The sequence below is a fragment of the Dryobates pubescens genome, chromosome 30 (genome assembly GCF_014839835.1).
Source record: "Dryobates pubescens isolate bDryPub1 chromosome 30, bDryPub1.pri, whole genome shotgun sequence".
Classification (NCBI taxonomy): Eukaryota; Metazoa; Chordata; class Aves; order Piciformes; family Picidae; genus Dryobates; species Dryobates pubescens.
Genome location: NC_071641.1, coordinates 7,988,995 through 8,011,858, shown reverse-complemented (window position 1 = coordinate 8,011,858; position 22,864 = coordinate 7,988,995). Strand labels below are relative to the sequence as shown.

The following is a 22,864-nucleotide window of genomic DNA, read 5'->3' as shown; positions in this document are numbered from 1 at the left end:
CTGGGGTTGCTGATTGACAGCTGCCTAAACATGAGCCAGCAGTGTGCCCAGGTAGCCAAGGGCATCCTGGCCTGCATTAGGAAGAGTGTGGCCAGCAGGATCAGGGAAGTCATTGTGCCCCTGGACTCTGAATTGGTTAGGCCACACCTTGAGTCCTGTGTCCAGTTCTGGGCTCCTCAGTTTAGGAAGGACATCGAGACACTTGAAGGTGTCCAGAGAAGGGCAACAAGGCTGGGGAGAGGCCTTGAGCACAGCCCTGTGAGGAGAGGCTGAGGGAGCTGGGGCTGTTTAGCCTGGAGAAGAGAAGGATCAGAGGTGACCTCATTGCCCTCTACAACTACCTGAAAGGTGGTTGTAGACAGGAAGGGGTTGGTCTCTTCTCCCAGGCAACCAGCAGCAGAACAAGAGGACACAGTCTCAAGCTGTGCCAGGGGAAGTTTAGGCTGGAGGTGAGGAGAAAGTTCTTCACCGAGAGAGTTGTTAGCCGTTGGAATGTGCTGCCCAGGGAGGTGGTGGAGTCCCCGTCCCTGGAGGTGTTAAAAAAGGGACTGGACATGGCACTTGAAGCCATGGTTTAGTTAGTCATGAGGTGCCGGGTGATAGGTTGGACTTGATGATCTCTGAGGTCTTGAGGGTCTCTGAGGTCTATCCTGTTGGACTCTGCCCATCTGTCCAGCCTGTCAGGGGGGTACATTCATTCTGTCCTCAGCCCGGAGCTGTTTCAGCTCAAACCACTACAAGTCTACTTACTAGTTCTGAACCCCCCTGTATGTTATCACTGGAAATCAATGTAATTCTCTAGATGAATTCTGTCTTTACTCTGCCCCATGGCTAAAGTAGTGAAGATAGGATTTTCAGGAGTCAGAGTTTCAGCCTTCAGAAATCAACCCAACATACAAACCCTGCTACTCTCAGAAGCAAACCCAGCTGGGATGCCAGTGAAGAATTTCCATACTTCCACACCAGCAGTAACAAGATTTCACATGAGCAGCAGAAGGCTTTGTATATGAGTATGTAAAATCCTACAGTGAGAAGCATCATTAGGAGTGTTTACTAATACAGATTGGTTTTTTGGCAGAGGCAAATGTAAAGACAATCCACTGAAGACTACACTAATGACCATCTACAGCTCTGCTGCTCGTGTGCTTCAACAAATTATCTGTGGTTTGATTGTCATAAAAACACCATTACAACAAGAGAAATGAGTGATTAACCTGCTACACCTAGTCTGAGCCAGCCTGGTTTTCAGAAGTGCTGACATTTGATGGCTTGGGGAAGATTCAGATGAAATAGGAAAGGATATCAGCAGGCAGCTAGTAGAGCAGCTCCTGTTCCAACTCTAGACCTGTTTGTTTTGCATGTAGCAGAGCCTCACCTATTTCCTCCTTCAGGTCTATTTCAGCAGTTGTGGGGTGAACAATGCCTTCTACTTTCATGGAGCCAATATGGCTGATGTCACTCTGTGTCAGAGAAAGCTGCAAAACAAGAGAGCAAAGAATAAGTAATTGCAATCTGAGTGTGAAATCATTTTCATACCAGAAAAACTAAAATGAAAGAAGGCTGGATTCAGTCTTTGAGAGATCAGTGTTCAATAGGTGTGATTCTGATATTGAGCTTTCAATCAATTTCTACATCACTCAGAGATCTCAAGCACAAGCCCTGTGAGGAGAAGCTGAGGGAGCTGGGGTTGTTTAGCCTGGAGAAGAGGAGGCTCAGGGGAGACCTTCTTGCTCTCTACAACTACCTGAAAGTAGGTTGTAGCCAGGTAGGGGTTGGTCTCTTCTCCCAGGCAACCAGCACCAGAACAAGAGGACACAGTCTCAAGCTGCACCAGGGGAAGTTTAGGCTGGAGGTGAGGAGAAAGTTTTTTCCAGAGAGAGTTGTTAGCCATTGGAATGTGCTGCCCAGGGAGGTGGTGGAGTCACCATCCCTGGAGGTGTTCAAAAAGGGATTGGATATGGGACTTGAAGCCATGGTTTAATAGTCATGAGGCCTTGGGTGACAGGTTAGATTTGATGATCTCTGAGGTCTTTTCCAACCTCACTGATTCTGTGATTCTATGATATGCCCACATCTTAGGAGCTTGCTCCACGGAAGGGCCATGAAGATGATCAGAGGGCTGGAGCATCTCTCCTAGGAAGACAGGATGAGAGAGATGGGGCTCTTCAGTCTGAAGAAGGCTCAGGGGAGACCTTATAGCAGCCTTCCAGTGTTTGAAGGGGACCTGCAGGGGAGCAACTTTACACAAGGGCATGGAGTGACAGGAGGAGGGATAATGGCTTTGAACTGGAAGAAGCTCAGTTTATATTAGACATGAGAAATTCTTCCCTGTGAGGGTGGTGAGACACTGGAACAGGTTGCCCACAGAAGTTGTGGAGGATCCAACCTTAGAAACATTCAAAGCCAGGTTGGATGAGGCCTTGAGCAACCTGGTGTAGTAGGAGGTGTCCTTGCCCATAGCAGAGGCGTTGGAACTAGATGATCTTTAAGGTCCCTTCCTATGATTCTACAAAGTTACTGCTAGAAAAATTCATGCTCCAGCATCACACTTTGAAGAGAAGAGGCTGACTTTGGAAATGCTTTTGTTTAAAGAGAAGAAAACTAAAATGAAAAATGCTTTTCTCCTGCAGAAAGACTTGCCCCCCAGTAAACAAACTACTGTAAAGGGCTGAACACTATCCTCATCTATAGAGGCTTCATCACCCAAGTCATTGCTCCCCTCTCAGTTCCTGGCATAAGTAAAACAAGGAAATGTTTTACCCACCCATACAATATAGGAACTGCCTAAAGCCTGATGTCTTAAGGTGCTCAAAAAAGGTTGCTCCCCAGATTTCACAGCCTCATCACTTTGAGAAACAAACAGAGGACAGAAACCCCAAAAGGCATTAAAAAGACTTTAGAGGTGCTGAACATGTGCCCAGCAAGCCTTGTTTCAACCAAGACAGGCTGTAGGGTTAAGTCCTAACCAGAACAATAATCACTGCCCATTTCAGAGAAGAAAGTGAGAAGCTGCACTGATTCTGGGAACCTAAGGGAGGCCTGTACTCTAATAAAGGAGATTGAAGTTTCACCTACCCAGCCAGATTACAGCTTTTAGCAGCCTTTTGGATCCATTATGTGTCTGGCACATTCTAGATCGCTGCTTTAGCAAGAGACCTATTAGGCAGACTGGGCTCTTCAGTGCTGCCTCATACAACAGGGTACAGCATCAGTACAGAGGGCTTCCAGGAAGACCATTTTTTCTAGGTGACCTCAATATTTGTAATAATAATAGTTAAATCCATAAGAAAAACCCTACCTTCATTCAAAGGGTCTGAAAATTAAGGCAGAGGAAAAAAAAAACCCTTTCCCTCTTGGTAAGTACAAGAAAACACAAAGTATGGGACCAACAGAGGGCTGGCCACTAAGGACATGCAGCTATTTTCCAGGGGCAGCTCTGTAATTGTAGCCAGGCAAAGTATCACAACCTGTGCTGAGATGGAGAAGTAGGCAAGCCCTGCAGCGAGGGAGAGGTGCCACACCGTTTGCTTTCAGATGGAGCACCCAAGCTTCTGGCACAAACTAACACCTGGAAGTTGCTGGGTGATCCTGGGACCTGGCAAAGAAATACTCTTTTATACATAATAAATAGCCTAGAAGATTAAACCTGGTGTGGCAGTGTGCCAGGCACAACACAGCCAAGTCCAAACTAACACACACAGCTTAGGGCAAGAAATTAATCAGAACAGCTCAAAATGAGTTTTGGCCTTAAAGTTGGGACTGCTAAGGGAGAACATAGAGAAGGTTCAGTCCTGGTGTTAGACCAAAAGCATCACAGATTCACAGAATGCAGCAGGTTGGAAGGGACCCTCAAAGGTCATCTTCTCCAATAGCACTGCAGTCAGCAAGGACAACTCCAACTACACCAGGTTGCCCAGGGCCATATTGAGTTTGATCTTGAATGTCTCCAGGGATGAGGTCTCAACCACATCCCTGGGCAGCCTGTTCCAGTATTTCACCACTCTCATTGTAAGGGACTTCCTCCAAATGTCCAATCTAAATCCACCCTGCTCCTGTTTCAAATCATTGCTCCTCATTCTATCACCACAGACCCTTCTAAACAGTCCCTCCCTAGCCTTCCTGTAGGTCCCCTTTAGATGCTGAAATGCCACAGTAAGGTCTCCCCGCAGCCTTCCATTCTCCAGGCTGAACAACCACAGCCTGTCTTCATAGAAGAGGTGCTCCAGCCTTCTGATCATCTCTGTGGCCCTCCTTTGAACCTGCTCCATGTCTCTCTTGTTTGGGGGCTCCAGAGCTGGACACAGTACACCACATGAGAATAGAATAGGACAGACCAGACCAGGTTGGAAGAGACCTTCAAGATCATCGTGTCCAACACCACCTAATCAACTAAACCATGCAACCAAGCACCCTTGTCAAGTCTCCTCCTAAACACCTCCAGTGATGGTGACTCCACCACCTCCTCAGGCAGCCCATTCCAATGGGCAATCACTCTCTCTGTGTAAAACTTCCTCCTAACCTCCAGCCTAAACCTCCCCTGGTGCAGCCTGAGACTGTGTCCTCTTGTTCTGGTGCTGGTTGCCTGGGAGAAGAGACCAACCTCTGCCTGTCGACAGCCTCCCTTCAGGTAGTTGTAGAGAGCAATAAGGTCACCCCTGAGTCACCATGAGGTCTCACCAGAGCAAAGCAGAGTGGCAGAATCACCTCTCCTGACCTGCTGGCCATGCTTCTTTTGATGCAGCCCAGGATGCCATTGGCCTGCAAGTGCCCATTTCTGGCTCATGTCCAGCTTGTTGCCCACCAGTACCCCCAAGTCCTTTTCTGCAGGGCTGCTCTCAATTTCATCATCCCCCCAGCCTGTATTGATTCTGTTTCTGCTAGGCTCCTTTGCTGTGATCCCAACCTGTTCCAACTATGTATTACCTTTTGTCCTGGCACAAGGCTCTTGGAGGACAAGATAGTGAAACCATCCCCGGGTCCATCTTCGGATGTGGAATTTGAAGCTCCTTCTTTTTCATTCTCTTTCTGTTTGTTCTGTTTGAAGGGAGGGAAAAAAAAAATATATAGATCAGGAACTCTCAAAGGAAAAAATAATCCACATCTACCACTATTCAACAATCACAGAATCACTATGGGTGGAAAAGACCTTGAAGGTGATCAAGTCCAACCATAGATTTAATCAGTTACTACAAACCTCATCAGCTGAGATCAATACATTACTCACAGCCCCAAAGATTATGCAACAACAGAGGTCTTCACTGTTTATGTAATGCTAGAACACCAGAGGTTCATCTGAGGCACCACATACGTTTGTGGTCACATTAGGAGTCGGGGCACCCACATCCATCTGTAGTTTTACTCACAGTTAAGGTTGTGTTTATGGGTGGGTGTGTACTAGTTTATTTTTGCTGCTACCAAAGCAGAGCTCACACCAAATCAAACTTAGTAACTTAGTAACCCAGGCAAACAGTCCAATCTGAAGGGAAAAAAACACCTTTGCAATCTGAATCCACACTGACAGGGGCAAGCCATCACACCTCCATGTGAGCAGTCACAGTGACAAAGTGAAACAGCTCAGAGCTGAAGCATGAATGCCAAATCCCCATTGTGGGACACACTGCCTCATGCAACCTAGCTCCAGCAGCAGGAAACCTGTTCCTACCAGGGCTGCAGGAGCATGTCTTAACATCTCCAAATCTTTGATTTAAGGTATTGCCAAGAAGTTAACTCCTCCTAGCAAGTCCCAAACTCTGCATGTGCACAATTCCAAGTGAGGTGGTAGCTGACATCAATACACAGAGGCATCCTATTAAGGAGCCCATTAAGCAACTTTCTTTTGTGTTTAAAAGTTAATCCTGCACATTCTCAGCTATGGAAATGTACTAAAGCTTAGAGGCCTCCAGAAAGATGTGCTTAGCACAAGCTTAAAAAGCTTAGGTTAAAGCTTAGTGTCTTTTAATCCTACCCAAAGAAACACGCTGCAGTGTTTCAAGATGCACACTCCAGAAAGACAAACTGCAAGCACTGATTTGGGTTACTGCTTGATCAAATGAAACCCTTTTGGATGGTGCCAGAGAATGGGCAACTGTAAGGGAAGGTGCAGTGATCAAGTTCAGATTCATTTACTCTTCCTGCCACTCTTCAATGCCATTAACAGCAGCACACTTAAGAACACATAAACCAAAGAGCTTGTCAAAATGGTATTTATGTTCCATGTCAGGCTGAGTTGTCTGGACAGTAACTGTACAAGGTCGAAGGTGTGAGATCTGTCAACCAGAAAATGGCTTCAAACATCTCTTCCTCTGTTTTGAAAGCTGAAGTTCACTGCCACACAGTTAGTGTGGAGATAAAGGGATTCTACACAGCAAGAAAGTATGGCAAAGGGTGACATGGAAATCTGCAAAGGTTCCCTCACAGCTTCAAAGGCTTTTGTTATGGAAACTGATTTTTAGAACACTGGGTTTGCCTTTATTTCTAAGGTTCAGAGAAAAAATACAATCTTGGGAGTGTCTGTATAGAATATAGAATAAACCAGGTTGGAAGAGACCTTCAAGATCATCGTGTCCAACCTATCATCCAACACCACCTCATCAGCTAAACCATGGTACCAAGCACCCTGTCAAGTCTCCTCCTGAACACCTCCAGGGATGGGGACTCCACCACCTCCTTGGGCAGCACATTCCAATGGCTAACAACTCTCTCTGGGAAGAACTTCTTCCTAACCTCAAGCCTAAACCTCCCCTGGCACAGCTTGAGACTGTGTCCTCTTGTTCTGGTGCTGATTGCCTGGGAGAAGAGACCAACCTCTGCCTGTCTACAACCTCTCTTAAGGTAGTGGTAGACAGCAAGAAGGTCACCCCTGAGTCTCCTCCTCTCCAGGCTAAGCAACCCCAGCTCCCTCAGTCTCTCCTCACAGGGCTGTGCTCCAGACCCCTCCCCAGCTTTGTTGCCCTTCTCTGGACACCTTCCAGCATCTCAACATCTTTCCTAAGCTGAGGAGCCCAGAACTGGACACAGGACTCAAGGTGTGGCCTAACCAGTGCTGAGCACAGGGCACAATGACTTCCCTGCTCCTGCTGGCCACACTGCTCCTGATCCAGGCCAGGATGCCATTGGCCCTCCTGGCTGCCTGGGCATACTGCTGGCTCATGTTCAGCCTGCCATTGACCAGCACCTCTAGGTCCCTCTCTGCCTGGCTGCTCTCCAGCCACTCTGACCCCAGCCTGTAGCTCTGCATAGGGTTGCTGTGGCCAATGTGCAGCCTCTGGCACTTGGATGTGTTCAGTCTCATGCCCTTGGACTCTACCCATCTGTCCAGCCTGTTGAGGTCCCTCTGCAAAGCCTCTCTACCCTCCAGCAGATCAACTCCTGCCCCCAGCTTGGTGTCAGCTGCAAATTTACTGATGATGGACTCAATGCCCTCATCCAGATCATCAATGAAGATGTTAAAGAGCATGGGGCCCAGCACTGCTCCCTGGGGCACACCACTGGTGCCTGGCTGCCAGCTGGCTGTGGCACCATTCACCACCACTCTCTGGGCTCAGCCTCCAGCCAGTTCCTAACCCAGCTCAGAGAGCTGCTGTCCAAGCCATGGGCCGACAGCTTGGCCAGGAGTGTGCTGTGGGAGACAGTGTCAAAGGCCTTCAAAGTATCAACTCCTACCTCCCATTTCCAACTATAAACAATGCAGAAGAACTCATTTATTCCTCCTAATAATCCTAGCTGGTGTTCATACACCTCTGGAATCCTACACGTGCCTCATGCTTACCTTTTTGGGTGTCCGGGCCTTGGTGGACTTTGCCTTCTTCCCACTCTTTTTGGTCACCATGGATTTCCTTCCCTTCTTCTCAGGAGCAGGGGAAAGGATAGTCTCAGATTTGCCTTTGGCACCTCGTTTCTTGGCTAGAAGCTCTGGCTGGATTCTGGGCAGGACACCTCCACTTGCAATAGTCACACCTTTTAGCAACTGCATGGAGAAGCAGCAGTGTCAAGGAGCAGCACATTACAGGTTCCCTTAGTCTGCACTCACACTACTTTTGCTGGCTACACTACACATACCCAAGTGGAGTTTACACCTCCTAAAGCACTGCACCTTGTCCCTTTATCACGGAAGCAAAACAAAAACCATTAAAAGAGACAAACCACCACAAAACTAACATGGAGACAGCCCACAATAACAGGAACTCTGGCAGGTGGCAGTGAGGTCAGCTAGCACATACTGGAGAACTCCAGCACTGGTCAATTTTCTCTCTTCCCTTGCTGGTCTTGCCCTTGGTGACTCCCAAGCAGTGAATGAGGGTAAGAGGAGCTAAGAGCCTGCAGGCTACTTACAAAAATGATTGCACTTCAGCCCTGCCAAAGGACTTGTTGCACATCCCTTTGACAGGGAAACAGTGAAAGCAAGTGTGAGCCCCAAGAACCTGCTTTGTGGAAATAACAACAGGAATGGGCTGTGATGCATGGGGGCAAAGCCTGGCTTCTTCCTAACAATCAACAGTAGATCTAGTCACAGAATCACACATTTATGGAATTGTTTGGGTTGGAAGGGACCTTCAAGAACATCTAGTTCCAACTCCCTGCCATGGGCAGGGACACTTTCCACTAGAACAGGTTGCTCAAGGCCTCATCCAACCTGGCCTTGAACAGCTTCAGTGAGGGGGCACCTACAGCCTCCCTGGGCAACCTGTTCCAGTGTCTCCCCACCTTCATTGTAAAGAATTTCTTCCTAATCTCTAGTCTAAATCTCCCCTCTTCCAGCTCAAAGCCATTGCTCCTCATCCTGTCACTACAAGCCCCTGTAAAAAGTCCCTCCCCAGCTCTCCTGTAGCCCCTTTCTGCTGCTATATACTCTCCCTGACGCCTTCTCTTCTCCAGGCAGAACCACCCCAACTCTTCCAGCCTGTCCCCAGCCCTCTGATCATCTTTGTGGCTTCCTTTGGACACCCTCCAACAGTTCCATGTGCCTGTGCTGGAGGCCCCAGAACTGTCCATAACTCACAGGCCAGTGATCACCTTCATGAAGCAGGAGATGGACTGGTAGTGTCAGCATGCTTTTCCCTCTCTCCTGACTGTTCAGTCCCCTTGACTGGAAACAGAGCTAAATGACTTCATGGGCACCACATTTACATTATTTAAAGCAGTCAAATGAAATGCAGGAATCTTTCAAAGTGTGAATGATGTCATGCATCTTCACGTGGGGCCAACTAAGAAGAGATCCCCTGATGCTGACTGAACCTTTCCAGCCCCTCTGAATGCTGCGATTCATGGCCCATGCTGTGATCTGTCTTCTCACTCAACAAGTTCAGCAGAAGTGATCCCACCAGTGATCCTCAGAGCACTGCAAACCACAGTCTGGGTGCTAATGGGACGTGGGCAGGCAGAGGGGGAAACAGTCCTGGAGGCAGCAATAGCAGAGAGTGAGCCAGATCCCTACCCAGGACGGGCCTCACAGACAGTGTAATAGGAAACACATTTCTACAGCTTCTGGGAAAAGGCTTTCCATATAGCACATTTCATTTAAGGATTGGATGTCCCTGAAGAAAATACTGAGCATCAAGTTTACCTACTTTGACAGGGCTCACAGGCTACAAAAGAAGCAAAATTTCTATCCAGAAGATTCAAGATATCTCAGAACCTCCTTTTGTGTTTGCTTATATTCAAGTGGGCACAAGCTTGTCGTCTTCTGCTCTAATAACTGTGTGCTCATCCACATGCCAGACTAAACTGCTCCTAACCTTCTGTGGTAGCAGCTTCATTGGGTGCCACAGCACTGCAATGGAAACAGGTACCTGATTCAGTTCCTCATCATTTGCAACTGCCAGGAGGATGTGTCTGGGGGCAATTCTTCCTTTCTTGTTGTCTCGAGCTGCATTTCCTGCTAATTCTAGAATTTCAGCTGCAAATACATTGAGAGAAAAATGAGTAGCAAAGATGCAGCTTTTGCACACCCTGTACATATGTTTTACATTCCTTCTTAGTAGCCATTTACCTTCCCAGGGGGAAGCTTCCCAATTTAAATGGCCTTTGCTACAGAAAGGCAGGAACCGAACCACACTTAATTAACTCTTTGTAAATGTATGTGTCATCATTTGTCCTTCCTGATGCCCTAAAGGATAAGTAGCAGAAAATATGCTAAGCTTGGTTCAGGTAACTTCTTTTACAAGTCCCACATCAGAATTCTTTCCCCCCCAAAAAAACCCCAACAAACACCCTAGGAAAATGTTCATCAGCAGTTCCAAATCAGGCAGTTAACCCTGTTAACAATGAAACAGCAAAGCATGCACTGAAACCCCAAACCTGGCACAGACAATTCTGACAAACCAGCAAGGATTCTCAGGACCAGGTAAGACAAAGACTGAGGTGCATCTGAAGAGAAACTTTGAAAGCCAACAAACTAGCCAGGCAACGCTGCGGTTCGGCAGTAAAGGGCGCTGAGGCGTCTGTGAGAAGCTTCGTTTCAGGACAAGAGATGGAAGGTTTGACTTAAGAGGCAAGCAGAGACAATGTAAGAGCTTCAATGCATGAACTACTGGTAGAAAGTTCCTCCTACATCCCCAGGAACAGGAGGGCCCTTCAAAAGCAGTTTCTCCACATTTGCAGCAACATTTACAGCGTGGCTAAAGCCACTGAGCTTTCTCTGGCTGTTGGAGAGGAAACACAGACGTACCCTTCTGAGCTTATTTAACTGCAGCAATCAGTGCAATTCATTAACTCACACTTTGGCCCCTACTCAGAAGTTATTGCTCATGTAAGAACTCTACTAAAGCCCTGAGAAAGAAAGGAGAAGGGAATGGTTTGCTCCAGATAATCATAAAGATCACGTTCACATCTTGCTTATTTGAAACTATCCAGTGTCCCTGTCCTCTGGCTTTTAGTTTTGTATTTACATCTGTCACTAACAAGGGTAAGAAAGCTACAGTCCATCAGTGTCCTATTAATCATCATCCTCTAATCATTGTAGTATGGGTGGGGTTGGAAAGGACCTTTAAAGGCCACCTAGTCTAACCCCTCTGCAGTCAGCAGGGACATCTGCAAATAGAGCAGGTTGCACAGAGCCCCAAACAACCTGACCTGGAATGGTTCCACTTCTCTGGCCAAGCTGGGACAGTGCCTCACCACCCTCAGTGTTAACAACATCTTCCTTCTCTCCAGTCTAAATGTCCCTCTTGTAGTTTCAAACCATCACCCCTTGTCCTGTCACAAAAGGCCCTGCTAAGAAAGCTTTCTTACAAGGCCCCCCTAAAGTACTGAAAGGCTACCAGAAGGTCTCCTTGGAGCCTTCTCTTCTCCAGGCTGAACAAGCCCAACTCTCTCAGCCTGTCCTCACAGCAGAGGTGTTGCAGCCCTTGGAGATTAATCGTGTCATACTCCCTTTTAGTCAAGTAAACAAAGAACTGTAACCATTATAAAAAGAAGAATCTTCATGGGCAGAAAAAAAAAATAGAAAAGAAAGAGTGGAAATCTCCATAAATGCTCTCTGGCTAAAATCCAAAGGATTTCAACAAGGGGTTTAAGCTCATGGGAAAAATACAAGCTTTCAATTTCACTCAGTTAAAATAACAAAAGCGCATACTTGTCATCCACTTTTCACTACTGTGCAGCACACATACTTAAGTGAATGCTGGGAGAGGGAAAAGCCATTGTTTGGAGTTTTGTGCTCATTCACAGTGAATTGTTTAAGAAAAGGCCAGTGCTGTTCACAACTAGTCAGGCACCACTTCCAAGGAAGGCTATCAAAGTCGTGAAGACAAGCACTTGGATGTTAGGAAATAACAGAACCCCTCCTTGTGATCACTAGACCGCTGCCACGAGGGAAAAGCAGTGTGTGATCAGACAATCAGAAAGAACACCACACCACACTGGGCCCACATTAAAAGTTGGGCCAGCAACCTCAGCTCTGGCATTTCCTAACTTGGAAGCCTTGGAGTTGGACTTGAAACAAGGAGACTGAAAAGAGATCCTGCATAATCCGGCTATATTTGCCCCTGTGGGGCCTGCAGAGCTGTATGGTTCAGACCCAACTGCCAGACCTCTGCCAGTGGAGCCAATGCAGCAGCAGAGAGCAGGAGCAGATCACCATCCATTGTGCAGACCAGCAGAGAGCAAGAAGAGAGACCCAGATTTCTCCAGTGGGTGCTGATAGCGGAGGAAAGTTGCATCAGGAGGAAAACAAAGCCAACACATACTTACCTGCGTGGTAACTGAAGTTCTTTCAGATGTGCCAACAACAGGCACATCCTGCTACCTGTGTGCTCACCCCACTCCCCCAGGCTCTGGGTCCTTTGGCCAGCAGCATCCTGATGGTGCACTCAAATGTCCTCTGCCTAATGTCAAGAGCAAAAAACGCAGAACACTCAAAGGCCAGCCACTTTTCATCTACCACAGGACACCAGGAAGAAGGGAATCCAAGGTAGAGAGAGACTATGTTTATGCATATCAGTAACTTATCAAGGGATGCCAGTTATTTGCACAGGTAAATAATTGCCTTACCTCCCTCTAGCTGCTGTCTAGCTGCATGTTTTTGTAATGCTGGAGGCAGTGACTCGTACTCTTAGGATACAAAATGGCACTTGCAAAAGGCAACATCCAACCTGAAGGCTTCAGTTGTCACATCCTCTGCTGATAAGAACAGATCCCTAAAGAAACTGCTTTGTGTAGAAACATCTTGACAGCTTAAGTCACCTAAACCTGAAGGAGACTAGTCTGAGAATACAGGTCCTGTAATAAAGCCCTACACTGTAACAAGCACTCTTGAAATCAGGCACCCTGAGATTCTCAGGCATGAGCTGGGTTTTCTTTACCTCCTCTCAGCACTAAGAATTAAGGTGAAATCTAAACACTCTTGCTTCCCCTCGAGATTCAAAACACAAACAAGATGCCTCCACACTGGAAGCATAACCTCAGATTCAGAGATCTTCAGCACAGAGGGCTACAAGCAAAGGAGCTCATTGATGCACTCCACAGGTCACCTTGGCCTCAGAGAGACAGCGAATGCTGGTCAACAGGGTGATGCCCAGAACTATCCACTGATTCCACACAACATCCACTACTTCTAAAGAAGCCTTTTCTCCTCTTTCATAAGCACTTGGGACCAGGGAAGAACATACCTGACTTTCAACCAGCACAAGCAGCAGCCAAGCTATAACCTGAATGGGATTACATCTTCTCAGCCTGTGGCATACAGGATAATAAAAAAAGAAGTTTCTTTAGCTGATGGATCAACAGATTTGGGGTGTCTGGGAACTAGAAGCATCCTAGCCAGGCCAGAGCTATTTGTCCAGCTGAGCTCAGCCTGCTTTTGTCATGTGCTCAGCTGGACTGATAAGAAAGATATATGAGAACTACTGATAGTAGAGCTGGAGAGATTCCAAGCAGATTATCTGGTTTTCCACTTCTCCTTTAGGATAAGCTTTGACAGGTGCTGTTGCACTACCATGTACAAATCTACCAATAATGCCTTTGCTCTGACAAGATGTATCAGATGATGGAGTCCCTGGTCCTCCATTTGCAAGTGGAAAAATTATCTGCTGGCTTTGTCTCTTGCTGGCAGATGAGTACAACAGATAGAAGAGTATTTCAGCTGCTGTTCTTTGGAGAAGGAGGTACTTGCTGGTGCTGTGTTCTGCCCTAATTTAGAGAAGATGACTTTCCATTGACATCTGCTGCAAGTTCCTCTGACCAGCACACCATTCACATGTCTTCTGCTTCCTAATCAAGAGGCATCTACTCTTTGCCTGCATTGTGAGAAGGTGCATTTTGGGACACATGCAGCTGATGGTTTACATGATGGTGACTGCAGTCACTCAGAGCAGTCTGGCATGTGTCTGTGGCAAAGTCCATAAATCCAGTGGGACTGAGGCCATCTTCTCATGGAGTTTTAACTCTGAAGCCAGTGGAGCCCTACACTGGTCCAGCAAACAGGGATAAAGGAATTAAGCTGCAGTTTTGCCACATGATTTTTCAAGCCTAAGATATAAAACAGCACAGAGAGATTACAAAAAAACCCAAAAAGCCTTAGAACACTTCTTCACATTAGCTAAACAGTTGAGATAAAAATATCTCTTCTTGAGACACCCTATGGTGCTTGCTGGTGTTCTAACAATGGAGCTGATAAGCCGAAGTACAGGCTTGGCATTGAGAATGGCTGAAGGGTGCAGCCACAATCACTCCTGCATACAAAGGGAAAACATGAGGATGTAGTAGCTTGTGACAGAAAACACCTACCAAAGCCAAAAGGCACTCTGAACCACCTGGCAACTGGGAATAAGGGTGCTCAAGGTGCACCCCCCAGATGATGCTAGTCAAGAGGTTCAGTGCTCTAGGGCCTCACAAGTACAGGCCGGCAGCCAGCTGATCGCTCAGAGGAATCTTGCTGGTCCATGCTAGGCCCTGACTGAAAGCAGTCAGATAGCTCTGATCCTGTTTGACCCCCTGGCCTCATCCACTCTGCTTCTATCCCAGCCATGACTTGCTTTCCTAGCTCTATAGCCATTCTTCCTTCCTCACATGTCTATCTCAGTTGCCTTCCCTGGATAGTTCTGTTTCTCCCACCTACTCTTCTCCATTGAAGCAATACTAAGGCTCAGCCTTCCTTACCAGGTTCACCAGAAGCTGCATCTCCCTCCAGTCCTTGGCCTATGCCTTATTTTTCCAGCTTCTTGGTAAGATTTTTGGACACTCCTGCCATTCACTTCCCCACTGGTCATCAGCTCAGCTCTCCCCCCTAGACAGATCCATCCCTGGCTCTGTCTCTAACACCAATGTTCTTTCTCCATACCCATCAGCTCCTCAAAATGTTAACAGTTTGTTCTCAGTCTCCTTCTCTGACCAACATGGAACCTGTTCCCAGCCTCCCAGCTTGCTTACCCAGTTAATTCCAGCCTGCCCTTTCCACCTCTTTGCTGGTAAATAGGATTAGCCTTTCCTTCAACTCCTATTCACAGATTCCCTGCCTCAGCTCCAGTCCTGGATCTGTGGTCACCTGCCTCTGTGCAGCTTGCCTTGGTTCTGGCCTCCCTCCCCACTGCTGGCCAGTACTGCTGCAACCACAGAAAGCCTACTCCCTGCTCTCAGTGCTGTGACCAGGAGCAGCTGGGCACAGCAGTGAGAGGGAAAGTCCTTCTGAGCACCTGTAGCCATGGGCTGAGCAATGCTAAGCCGCTGCATGGAGTGGCCCACAGCAGTCCAGTCACTTGCCACAGCTGAGAGCTGGAGGTATGCTCCATCATAGGCTGGGCAGCATTGGGAACTGAGAGGGGCTGGAGCATGCTCAGTGAGGACCAAGGCTTTGAAGATTTTAGCTGCTCAAATCTAAGTCTCTACTGAGCATGAACAATTTGTGGGGTTTTTTTAAAGTTACAGCTTGGCCAAAGAGAACAAATTTCTCTGAGATGGTAGAGACCACCCTTCCCCTTCTGGAAAGCATCAAGCCTCTGCTCTGATGCTGAGAAGCACCTGGCTGTTTAGAGGAGAAGTTCTCATGAATGTTCCAACTTATCAAAACCCCCATGGTTCAACCTGCTTCTGTGAAATAGTTCAAGAACCAGGCTCCCTCACTCCCACCCTTCCAGTCTGAGTGTTACAGTTTGAAGGGGGAACTTTAACCTAGTTCCTGACTGCAAAGACTGAAAATAAATGACCATTGGATGTAAAAGGAAAATAATGGTAGGGTCTACAGAATACAGAGCAGAGGCATAAACAGTTCTTTCTCTTTTCTTCTGTTTGCTTCTGCTTGCAACTTTCCTCTCTCTCTTTCGTGGCCTTGCTGAGGGCCTCTCTGTTTTGACTACTCTGTGAGGTAATGGGAGGGAAGGAAGGAGGGAGTGGGGGAGGAGGTGAATGGGTCCCCTGGATCCATCCAGATGGATCTGAGGAGTTTGTGTTGTTTATGAATTGCAAATATATCAACATTGTACCTATGGCTGTATATTTTGTACACATCCACCGCATTTCATATTCCTAGATTGTAGTTTGCTTGTAAATACAGCTTCACTTCCTTCCAAAACCTTCTGAGCTAGGCTGGCAATTTTCATTTGGGGAAGTAATACTCCAAATTAGTTGAGGGCTGATTTCAACCCACCACACTGAGCCTGAAGCAGTTCCCTGTCTGCAGGCTTTCAGCCTGAGCAGCCACCATTTGCAGTTGCAAGTCCAGGAGAGAAAACTGGAAGCATCATCTGTTAAGAAACTTTACCAGCTGATAACAGCCCTGGAAAACCACAAGTTGTTCCCACAGGGCTTCCCAAAAACCAGAGACTCTATTCACATGTACACATTAGGATCAGCAGTTTTCACCTGAACTGTCCCCCTTTTAAACTCTTCAAACAAAAGTCTGGATGGAGCACAGAAACTTGGGCTGGAAAAGACCACAAGCCACAAGCAAGAGCTGTTTGCTCAGAAACATCGCTCCATTTTATTCCAGTGTGTACAGGGTTGGGATGAGAGTGGGGGGAATCTCTCTGCTGAACCATGCAGCTTAAAATAACAGTCCCTTACAATTTATGTGGGCTCCCAGCCTACACATCTAGCCATTTTCTTGCCTGGTTGACTACAGTGTCTTATTTTTTTCCCCTAAAGCAAAGTGTAGGGCCACACAGACTCTGCCCCTCACCAGATTAATGACTGAAATTAAATTGCACTCTCTAGCCAGAAACAGAGCCAAGACATACACTGTTCTAGGTCAGGGGATAGGCAAACAGTGCTGCACTGTAGGTTCTAAAAAGATGACCATAACTCAGGCTGCACTACCAAAGTGCTGCAAATACCAGATGTGCTGTTGACAGTTTATTACTACACCTTGGAGTAATTGCCAGGGCTCAGAACAAGCATCTCCAAATGTTTATCCTAGAAACCCCTTTGAATGCTGTGGATTGCTGTGGAGTGGGAAAAGGGAAAGGTATTAAAGGTGTTCCTCCCTAGCCTGAAGGTCAGCAGAGTCCTTAAGCAGCACATTATTCAGTTATAATAACTCTATATAACCTATAAATAACTGTAACACTAACTTGTGCTACTGCCAAACCCCATGTAATAAGGTTTTCATCTTGCAATATTCAAGATACCCAGAGGCCTGTAGGTGTCTTGTAAGCGATCTGCAATCAATGATAAAGTAAAGCAAAGACATCTTCCTACAGAGAAATTTCTATTTATCACATTCCTGAGGAGGCTCTGAGCCTCCACTAGAAAACACACAGAGGCACACTGACAAAAACAAGGTTGAAAATCTCTGTGGTAGCAGGGAAGCTACAAATCTTCTGTCCTCACTTTCCCCCCCCCCAGCTCTCTCTGCAGCCTTCTGAAGCATCCCTGCTGAGCAGCACTCCGTGTAGCAGACTGCTAAACAAGCTCTGCAGGCCATAGACCTTCCTGGTACAGCACAACTGCACCAGCCTCTGCTGTCAAGAGATTTTTGTAGTTGCAAAACTTCGTTTTTAATGCCTGAAACTGGACTGTGCAAATATGAGTACGTGCCTGCTCTTCATGAAGTGAAAGAGCTTCTCCAAAATCACTTAAGAGAACTGATCTTTATGATTAAATGACCTTAAAATAAACCTGTTTGCTCTGACACGGTGAAAAACAGATAAACAAAACAATCAAACAAATGGGCAAGATGCTCACCAGCCTGGATTTTGATTCTGCTTTTCAGTGGTGGTTTGGTTTTCTTTGGAAACCAGCTCCTGTTCTGAACTTAGCTCTTGAAGGAGCTGGGAGTGAAGATGAAAGCAAGCTTCAGGATGTTCTTTGTATTTCCTCCACATCAGCTATTACCTTTTCGGTCCAGCTCCAGAAATAGGCTCAGAAAAAAACCAAACCAACACCTCCCCCCCCCCCCCCCCCCCCCCATTTTTATCCTGTAATTAAATCAGCACAGATGTGAAAGTTTCCATAACATGCATGATCAGAAATGTCTCAACAGTGAAATGATCACTATTGCAGATTTTCTCTAACACCTTTGAAAGGAAAGAGTGCTCTTAACGTCTGGTAGCCAGAACAAGTTTTCACGTGTGGAAAAAGACAGCGTGGTACGTGCAAAGACTGCTGTGCTGTTATGTGGACAACCAGGATCCAAGGCAAACTTCTTCCATGCCACTCTGACAACAAACTATGCTCCTGAAACACAACCCACTCAGCTCATTCCACACAGGCTTGTGCCTCCTCACAGATTCTCTAATGCACCTCAGTCTTGATCTGTAACACCTAAGTAACCTGAACCCAGAATCCTCTCTGCACCAGGTGTGGGAACAATTGGCCAAGGTGCTATTTCCCACATTCAAATAAGAAAGCAGAAAGACATGAAGGTAAGACAGCCTGAAATACTGCAATACAGCACAGTATATTGCATCACCATGCCCCTTCCTGCCCCTTCCTCTGAGGTCAGTTTCAGAAAGGAAGGGAAAAGAAAACTCAGGAGATGTGGGAAGATTTAAACCCTGAAACATTTTTTTTATAAGACACTTAGGCAAGCCAAAAGGATTTTTAAAATACAAATGAACAACCTCCACATTCCATAACACTTTGACACTGCTGTGCAAGAAATGCACCCAGTAAAACAGCTTCTTCACCTGAAAGGCACAACAGATGTACAAAGTGGGTTTGCTGTTATTCACATCCAGGTGTGCTCCAAAAGCCTAATTCACATCAACTTGCTCTTGGACACAAACTACCTAGATGTAACTCCTCACTCTGTGAAAAGCAAGTGACCAAGCATGGTGCCTCCAAAGGAGAGAATCTCCATAGAATGGTAGGGGTTGGAAGGGACCTCTGAAGATCAAGTCCAACCACCCTGCAGAAGCAGGATCACCTGGGGCAGGTCACACAAACATCCAGGCAGATTTTGAAAGTCTTTAGAGAAGGACACTCCACAGCCACTCTGGGCACCCTGTTTTGGAGCTCCATCAGCCTCACAGTAAACAAGTTTTTCCTCATGTTGAGGTGGAACCTCTGTGTTCCAGTTTGTGTCCATTGCCCCTTGTCCTGTCACAGGGCACCAGTGATAAGAGACTGGCCCCTTCCTGTTGACACCCACTCCTGAGATGTTTGTAAACATAAGATCCCCTCTCAGGCTGCTATTCCACAGCTTAAATTGCCCCAGGCATCTCAGCCTTTTCTCATCAGACAGATGTTCCAGTCCCTTCATCATCCTTGTAGTCTCTGCAGGACTTTCTAGTATTTCCCTGTCTTTCTTGAACTGGGGAGACCAAACCTGGACACAATGCTCCAGATGTCTCACTAGGACAGACTAGAGGGGGAGAAGTTCCCTTCGCCTGCTGGATGCACTCTTTTTACTGTGCCCCAGGATCCCGTTGGCCTGCTTGTCCACAAGGACACATTGCTGACCCACAGATAACTTATTGCCAGCCAAGACTCCAAGGTCCTTTTCCATGGAGCTGCTTTCCAGCAGGTCAGCCCCTAACCTGTACTGGTGTAGGGAGTCATTCCTCCCCAGGTACAGGCCTTGCAGAGCCTCATTAGGCTCCCCTTTAACGGCCTTAGCGTTTCAAGCAAATCTCATGACATCCTGCACTCGCAGAGCCCGGTTTTCACACGTTCATACCCCATCCCATGGCAATGCCTGGCTTCTGAGTGTGACCAGCACTTGCAGGAGCAGCTTCTTGGTTTACCTGCTAAGTACTCTATGACGGCTGCCATGTAAACCGGAGCGCCGACCCCTATCCGGTACTTGTAGGTTCCTTTCTTTAGGTAGCGCATCATTCTCCCCACGGGGAAGATGACTCCTGCCCTGCTGGAGCGTGACAGCTTGGACATCTTCTTCTTCCCACTTCGGCCTGACATCTTGGAGCTTTGTGCTTTTCAATTCCTTGGCGATTTCCAGACCCCCTTGCTCCGATCCAAAAGCTGCCAAGAGAAAAGAAAACAGGATTGGTGCTCGCCACTGACGGATGAGAAGCTCAGCACCAGCCACCAGTGTGCACCTGCAGCCCAGAAAGCCAGTCACATCCTGGGCTGCATCAGAGAAGCGTGGCCAGCAGGTCGAGGTGAGGTGCTTCTCCCCCTCTACTCCGCTCTGGGGAGACCCCACCTGGAGTACTGCTTCCAGTTCTGGAGCCCCTAGTACTAGAAGGATCTGGAGGTGCTGGAATGTGGAAACCAGCATGGAAACCAAATCACACCAAGGCAGACACCTGCAGCACGGAAGATTTCCATGCTGAGATGTTAAGCTTAGCAAGTGATAAACAGCTGAGAAGCACAGCCACAGTGGAAGACAGCATTCACTGAGCTGATAATGGTTTATAGTGCTTGCCCAGGAGATGACAGAACCTACCTACCAACACACTGCTTCTCCACAGGTTTTTTTCTAAGGGGAATTTCACATGCATGGCTGGAGAAGCAGGCAAGTAGCTGTGCTTCCAGCACCTCCCTTCATGCTGCTCTGGCCTCAGGAACTAAGCCCTGGAGCCAGATCACAGACATCACCGCCTCCATTAAGTCTCCCTGGATCACCCCCTGGGAGCCTCAGAAGCCTCCTCCACTCAGCTCAGAGAGGGTCTTTACTCTCTCATCTTCAAAGGACTGGCAACCAGGTTTTTCTGTCCATCAAGCTCCCTGAAGATGCATTTTTCTTTCCTTGCATTAAGAGCCAATCCAGTCTACACATAGAGGCAAAGAAAACAAACCTCATTTTTTTCCTTATTTTTCTGCCAATTGAGAGATTGAAGGTAAAGAGACAACAAACAAGCCCTGGAGTCAGCCACTCCAAAGGGTGCACGTGGTCACAGGCCCAACCCCATTTCTCATTCTCAGTCAAATACTGGGGAAGCTCTAACTCTGTGAACAAAAATTTGGTTTAATTCCATTTTGGTGGCTGCCCTGGTAACTTAATTATGATCCCAGTGACTCCCCTGAAACAAACATGGAGCATGCCCCAGATGCTATTTCTGTCAATGAAGGCACTGCTATTTCATTCCCAGAATTCATTCACCTCAAGGAAACAATAGGAAGGAGACAATTTGAAGAACATTCTGCTGGCTTTAGGTGACACTGATCGATTTTGTCACAATCTGCAAGTCATTTGGCATCACTGCAAGACCAGCACTCATCCAAGGAGGGTACAGAAATCTGTGTTTGGTTCTCATCCTGCTAATTACAAAGCAAGAGTGTATACAGAGTCACAAAGCCAGGTACTCACAGAAACCAGCTCATCCAAACAACCAAAGCCAAGGGTAGGGATCTACCACAACTTGCACACTGGTTTCACTTACAGTATCAAGGAAATTAAACCACCAGAGGGGCTGCAGGGATCTATAAACCCCTGGTGTGTCTTTTGCTATCAGCCTGATATTTTTTTCTTACTGCATGCAATACATTATGTGGGCACGACAACAAGAGGTAGGAAAGGTTAAACCAGTAAACCCATCAGACATGGACACCTCTAAATTGATGCTGCTGATCATCCCACTGCAAATTCCCTGTGAAGTGCCAGCCTGGAATCAAGAAGGGTAAAATGAGTCCAACGGGATGGCATTCAACAAATCCAAGTGCTGGGCACTGCACTTTGGCCACAACAACCCCATGCAGAGCTACAGGCTGGAGTCAGAGTGGCTGAGAGCTCCCAAACAGAGAGAGACCTGGGGGTGCTGATTGACAGCTGCCTAAACATGAGCCAGCAGTGTGCCCAGGTGGCCAAGAAGGCCAAGGGCATCCTGGCCTGCATTAGGAATAGTGTGGCCAGCAGGAGCAGGGAAGTCATTGTGCCCCTGGACTCTGCATTGGTTAGGCCACACCTTCAGTACTGTGGCTAGTTCTGGGCTCCTCAGTTTAGGAAGGACATTGAGACACTTGAATGTGTCCAGAGAAGGGCAATGAGGCTGGGGAGAGGCCTTGAGCACAGCCCTGTGAGGAGAGGCTGAGGGAGCTGGGGCTGTTTAGCCTGGAGAAGAGGCGGCTCAGGGGGAGACATCATTGCTCTCTACAACTACCTGAAAGGTGGTTGTAGCCAGGAAGGGGTTGGTCTCTTCTCTCTAGCAACCAGCAGCAGAACAAGAGGACACAGTCTCAAGCTGCACCAGGGGAAGTTTAGGCTGGAGGTGAGGAGAAAGTTCTTCACTGAGAGAGTCATTCATCATTGGGATGTGCTGCCCAGGGAGGTGGTGGAGTCACCGTCCCTGGAGGTGTTCAAGAGGGGATTGGATGTGGCACTTGGTGCCATGGTCTAGTCATGAGGTCTGTGGTGACAGGTTGGACTCGATGATCTTTGAGGTCTCTTCCAACCTTAATGATACTGTGAAATACTGTGATAAAAGGGCTCACGTACCACTGCTTGTAAGTGTGAATTAAAGGCAACAGGCACTTCAAATAGATGTAAGGAGGGAAAATGCCCAAGAATGCTTTCATTTCATTGATGCAGGAGTAACCAGTTGTGTAGGATAGGGAGCCAGCAGGTTATAGCGGGGAGGGGGGAAATAGAGCTGCTGTGGAGGAGCAGGAGGACAACCAGCACTGAGCTGCGCCCAACTGTGCTTCAGGCATGCAAAGTAGAGGAGGGTGATAAGAACAAAAGGACATCTGACACAAAGTAAAAGGGAGGGCAAAAAGAAGAGGGGAGACATGATAATGGTCTTCAGAGATGTGAAAAAAGGCAGAAGGGAATAATTGCTCCCCATAAAAGTGCCAGAAGAGTGGGACTCTTACAAAAGCTGTGCAGCAGGGAGGAGATTCAGATGGGGAGGTGGCCAAAATCTTCCTGCCAGGATAACTTTAGACAAGTTAAAGAAGAAGTAGGTATGTTTGTTAGCTAAGAAAAATATCTGTCTGTCTTCTCTGTTAAGAAGTGAACTTTTTAAACAACAGTTAAGACAACGAATGTCAGAAGCGACGCAGGCAGCTTTGGACCTGCAATGGGACAGGCAGC

At 47.3% G+C, this 22,864-nt stretch overlaps 1 protein-coding gene across 1 annotated transcript in view; it reads right to left on the bottom strand.

Moving 5' to 3' along the window:
- The window catches only part of LOC104298685 (core histone macro-H2A.2), a 32,745-nt gene that overhangs the window by 5,033 nt on the left and 4,848 nt on the right, over positions 1–22,864 (bottom strand). The window contains exons 2-6 of the mRNA XM_054174701.1: positions 19,617–19,851; positions 9,789–9,895; positions 7,769–7,966; positions 4,924–5,034; positions 1,376–1,475 (exon numbers count right to left, since the gene is read on the bottom strand). Coding sequence (XP_054030676.1) covers positions 1,376–1,475; positions 4,924–5,034; positions 7,769–7,966; positions 9,789–9,895; positions 19,617–19,788 — 688 coding nt within the window. The 5' untranslated portion in view covers positions 19,789–19,851. The remainder of the gene's footprint in view (positions 1–1,375; positions 1,476–4,923; positions 5,035–7,768; positions 7,967–9,788; positions 9,896–19,616; positions 19,852–22,864) is intronic.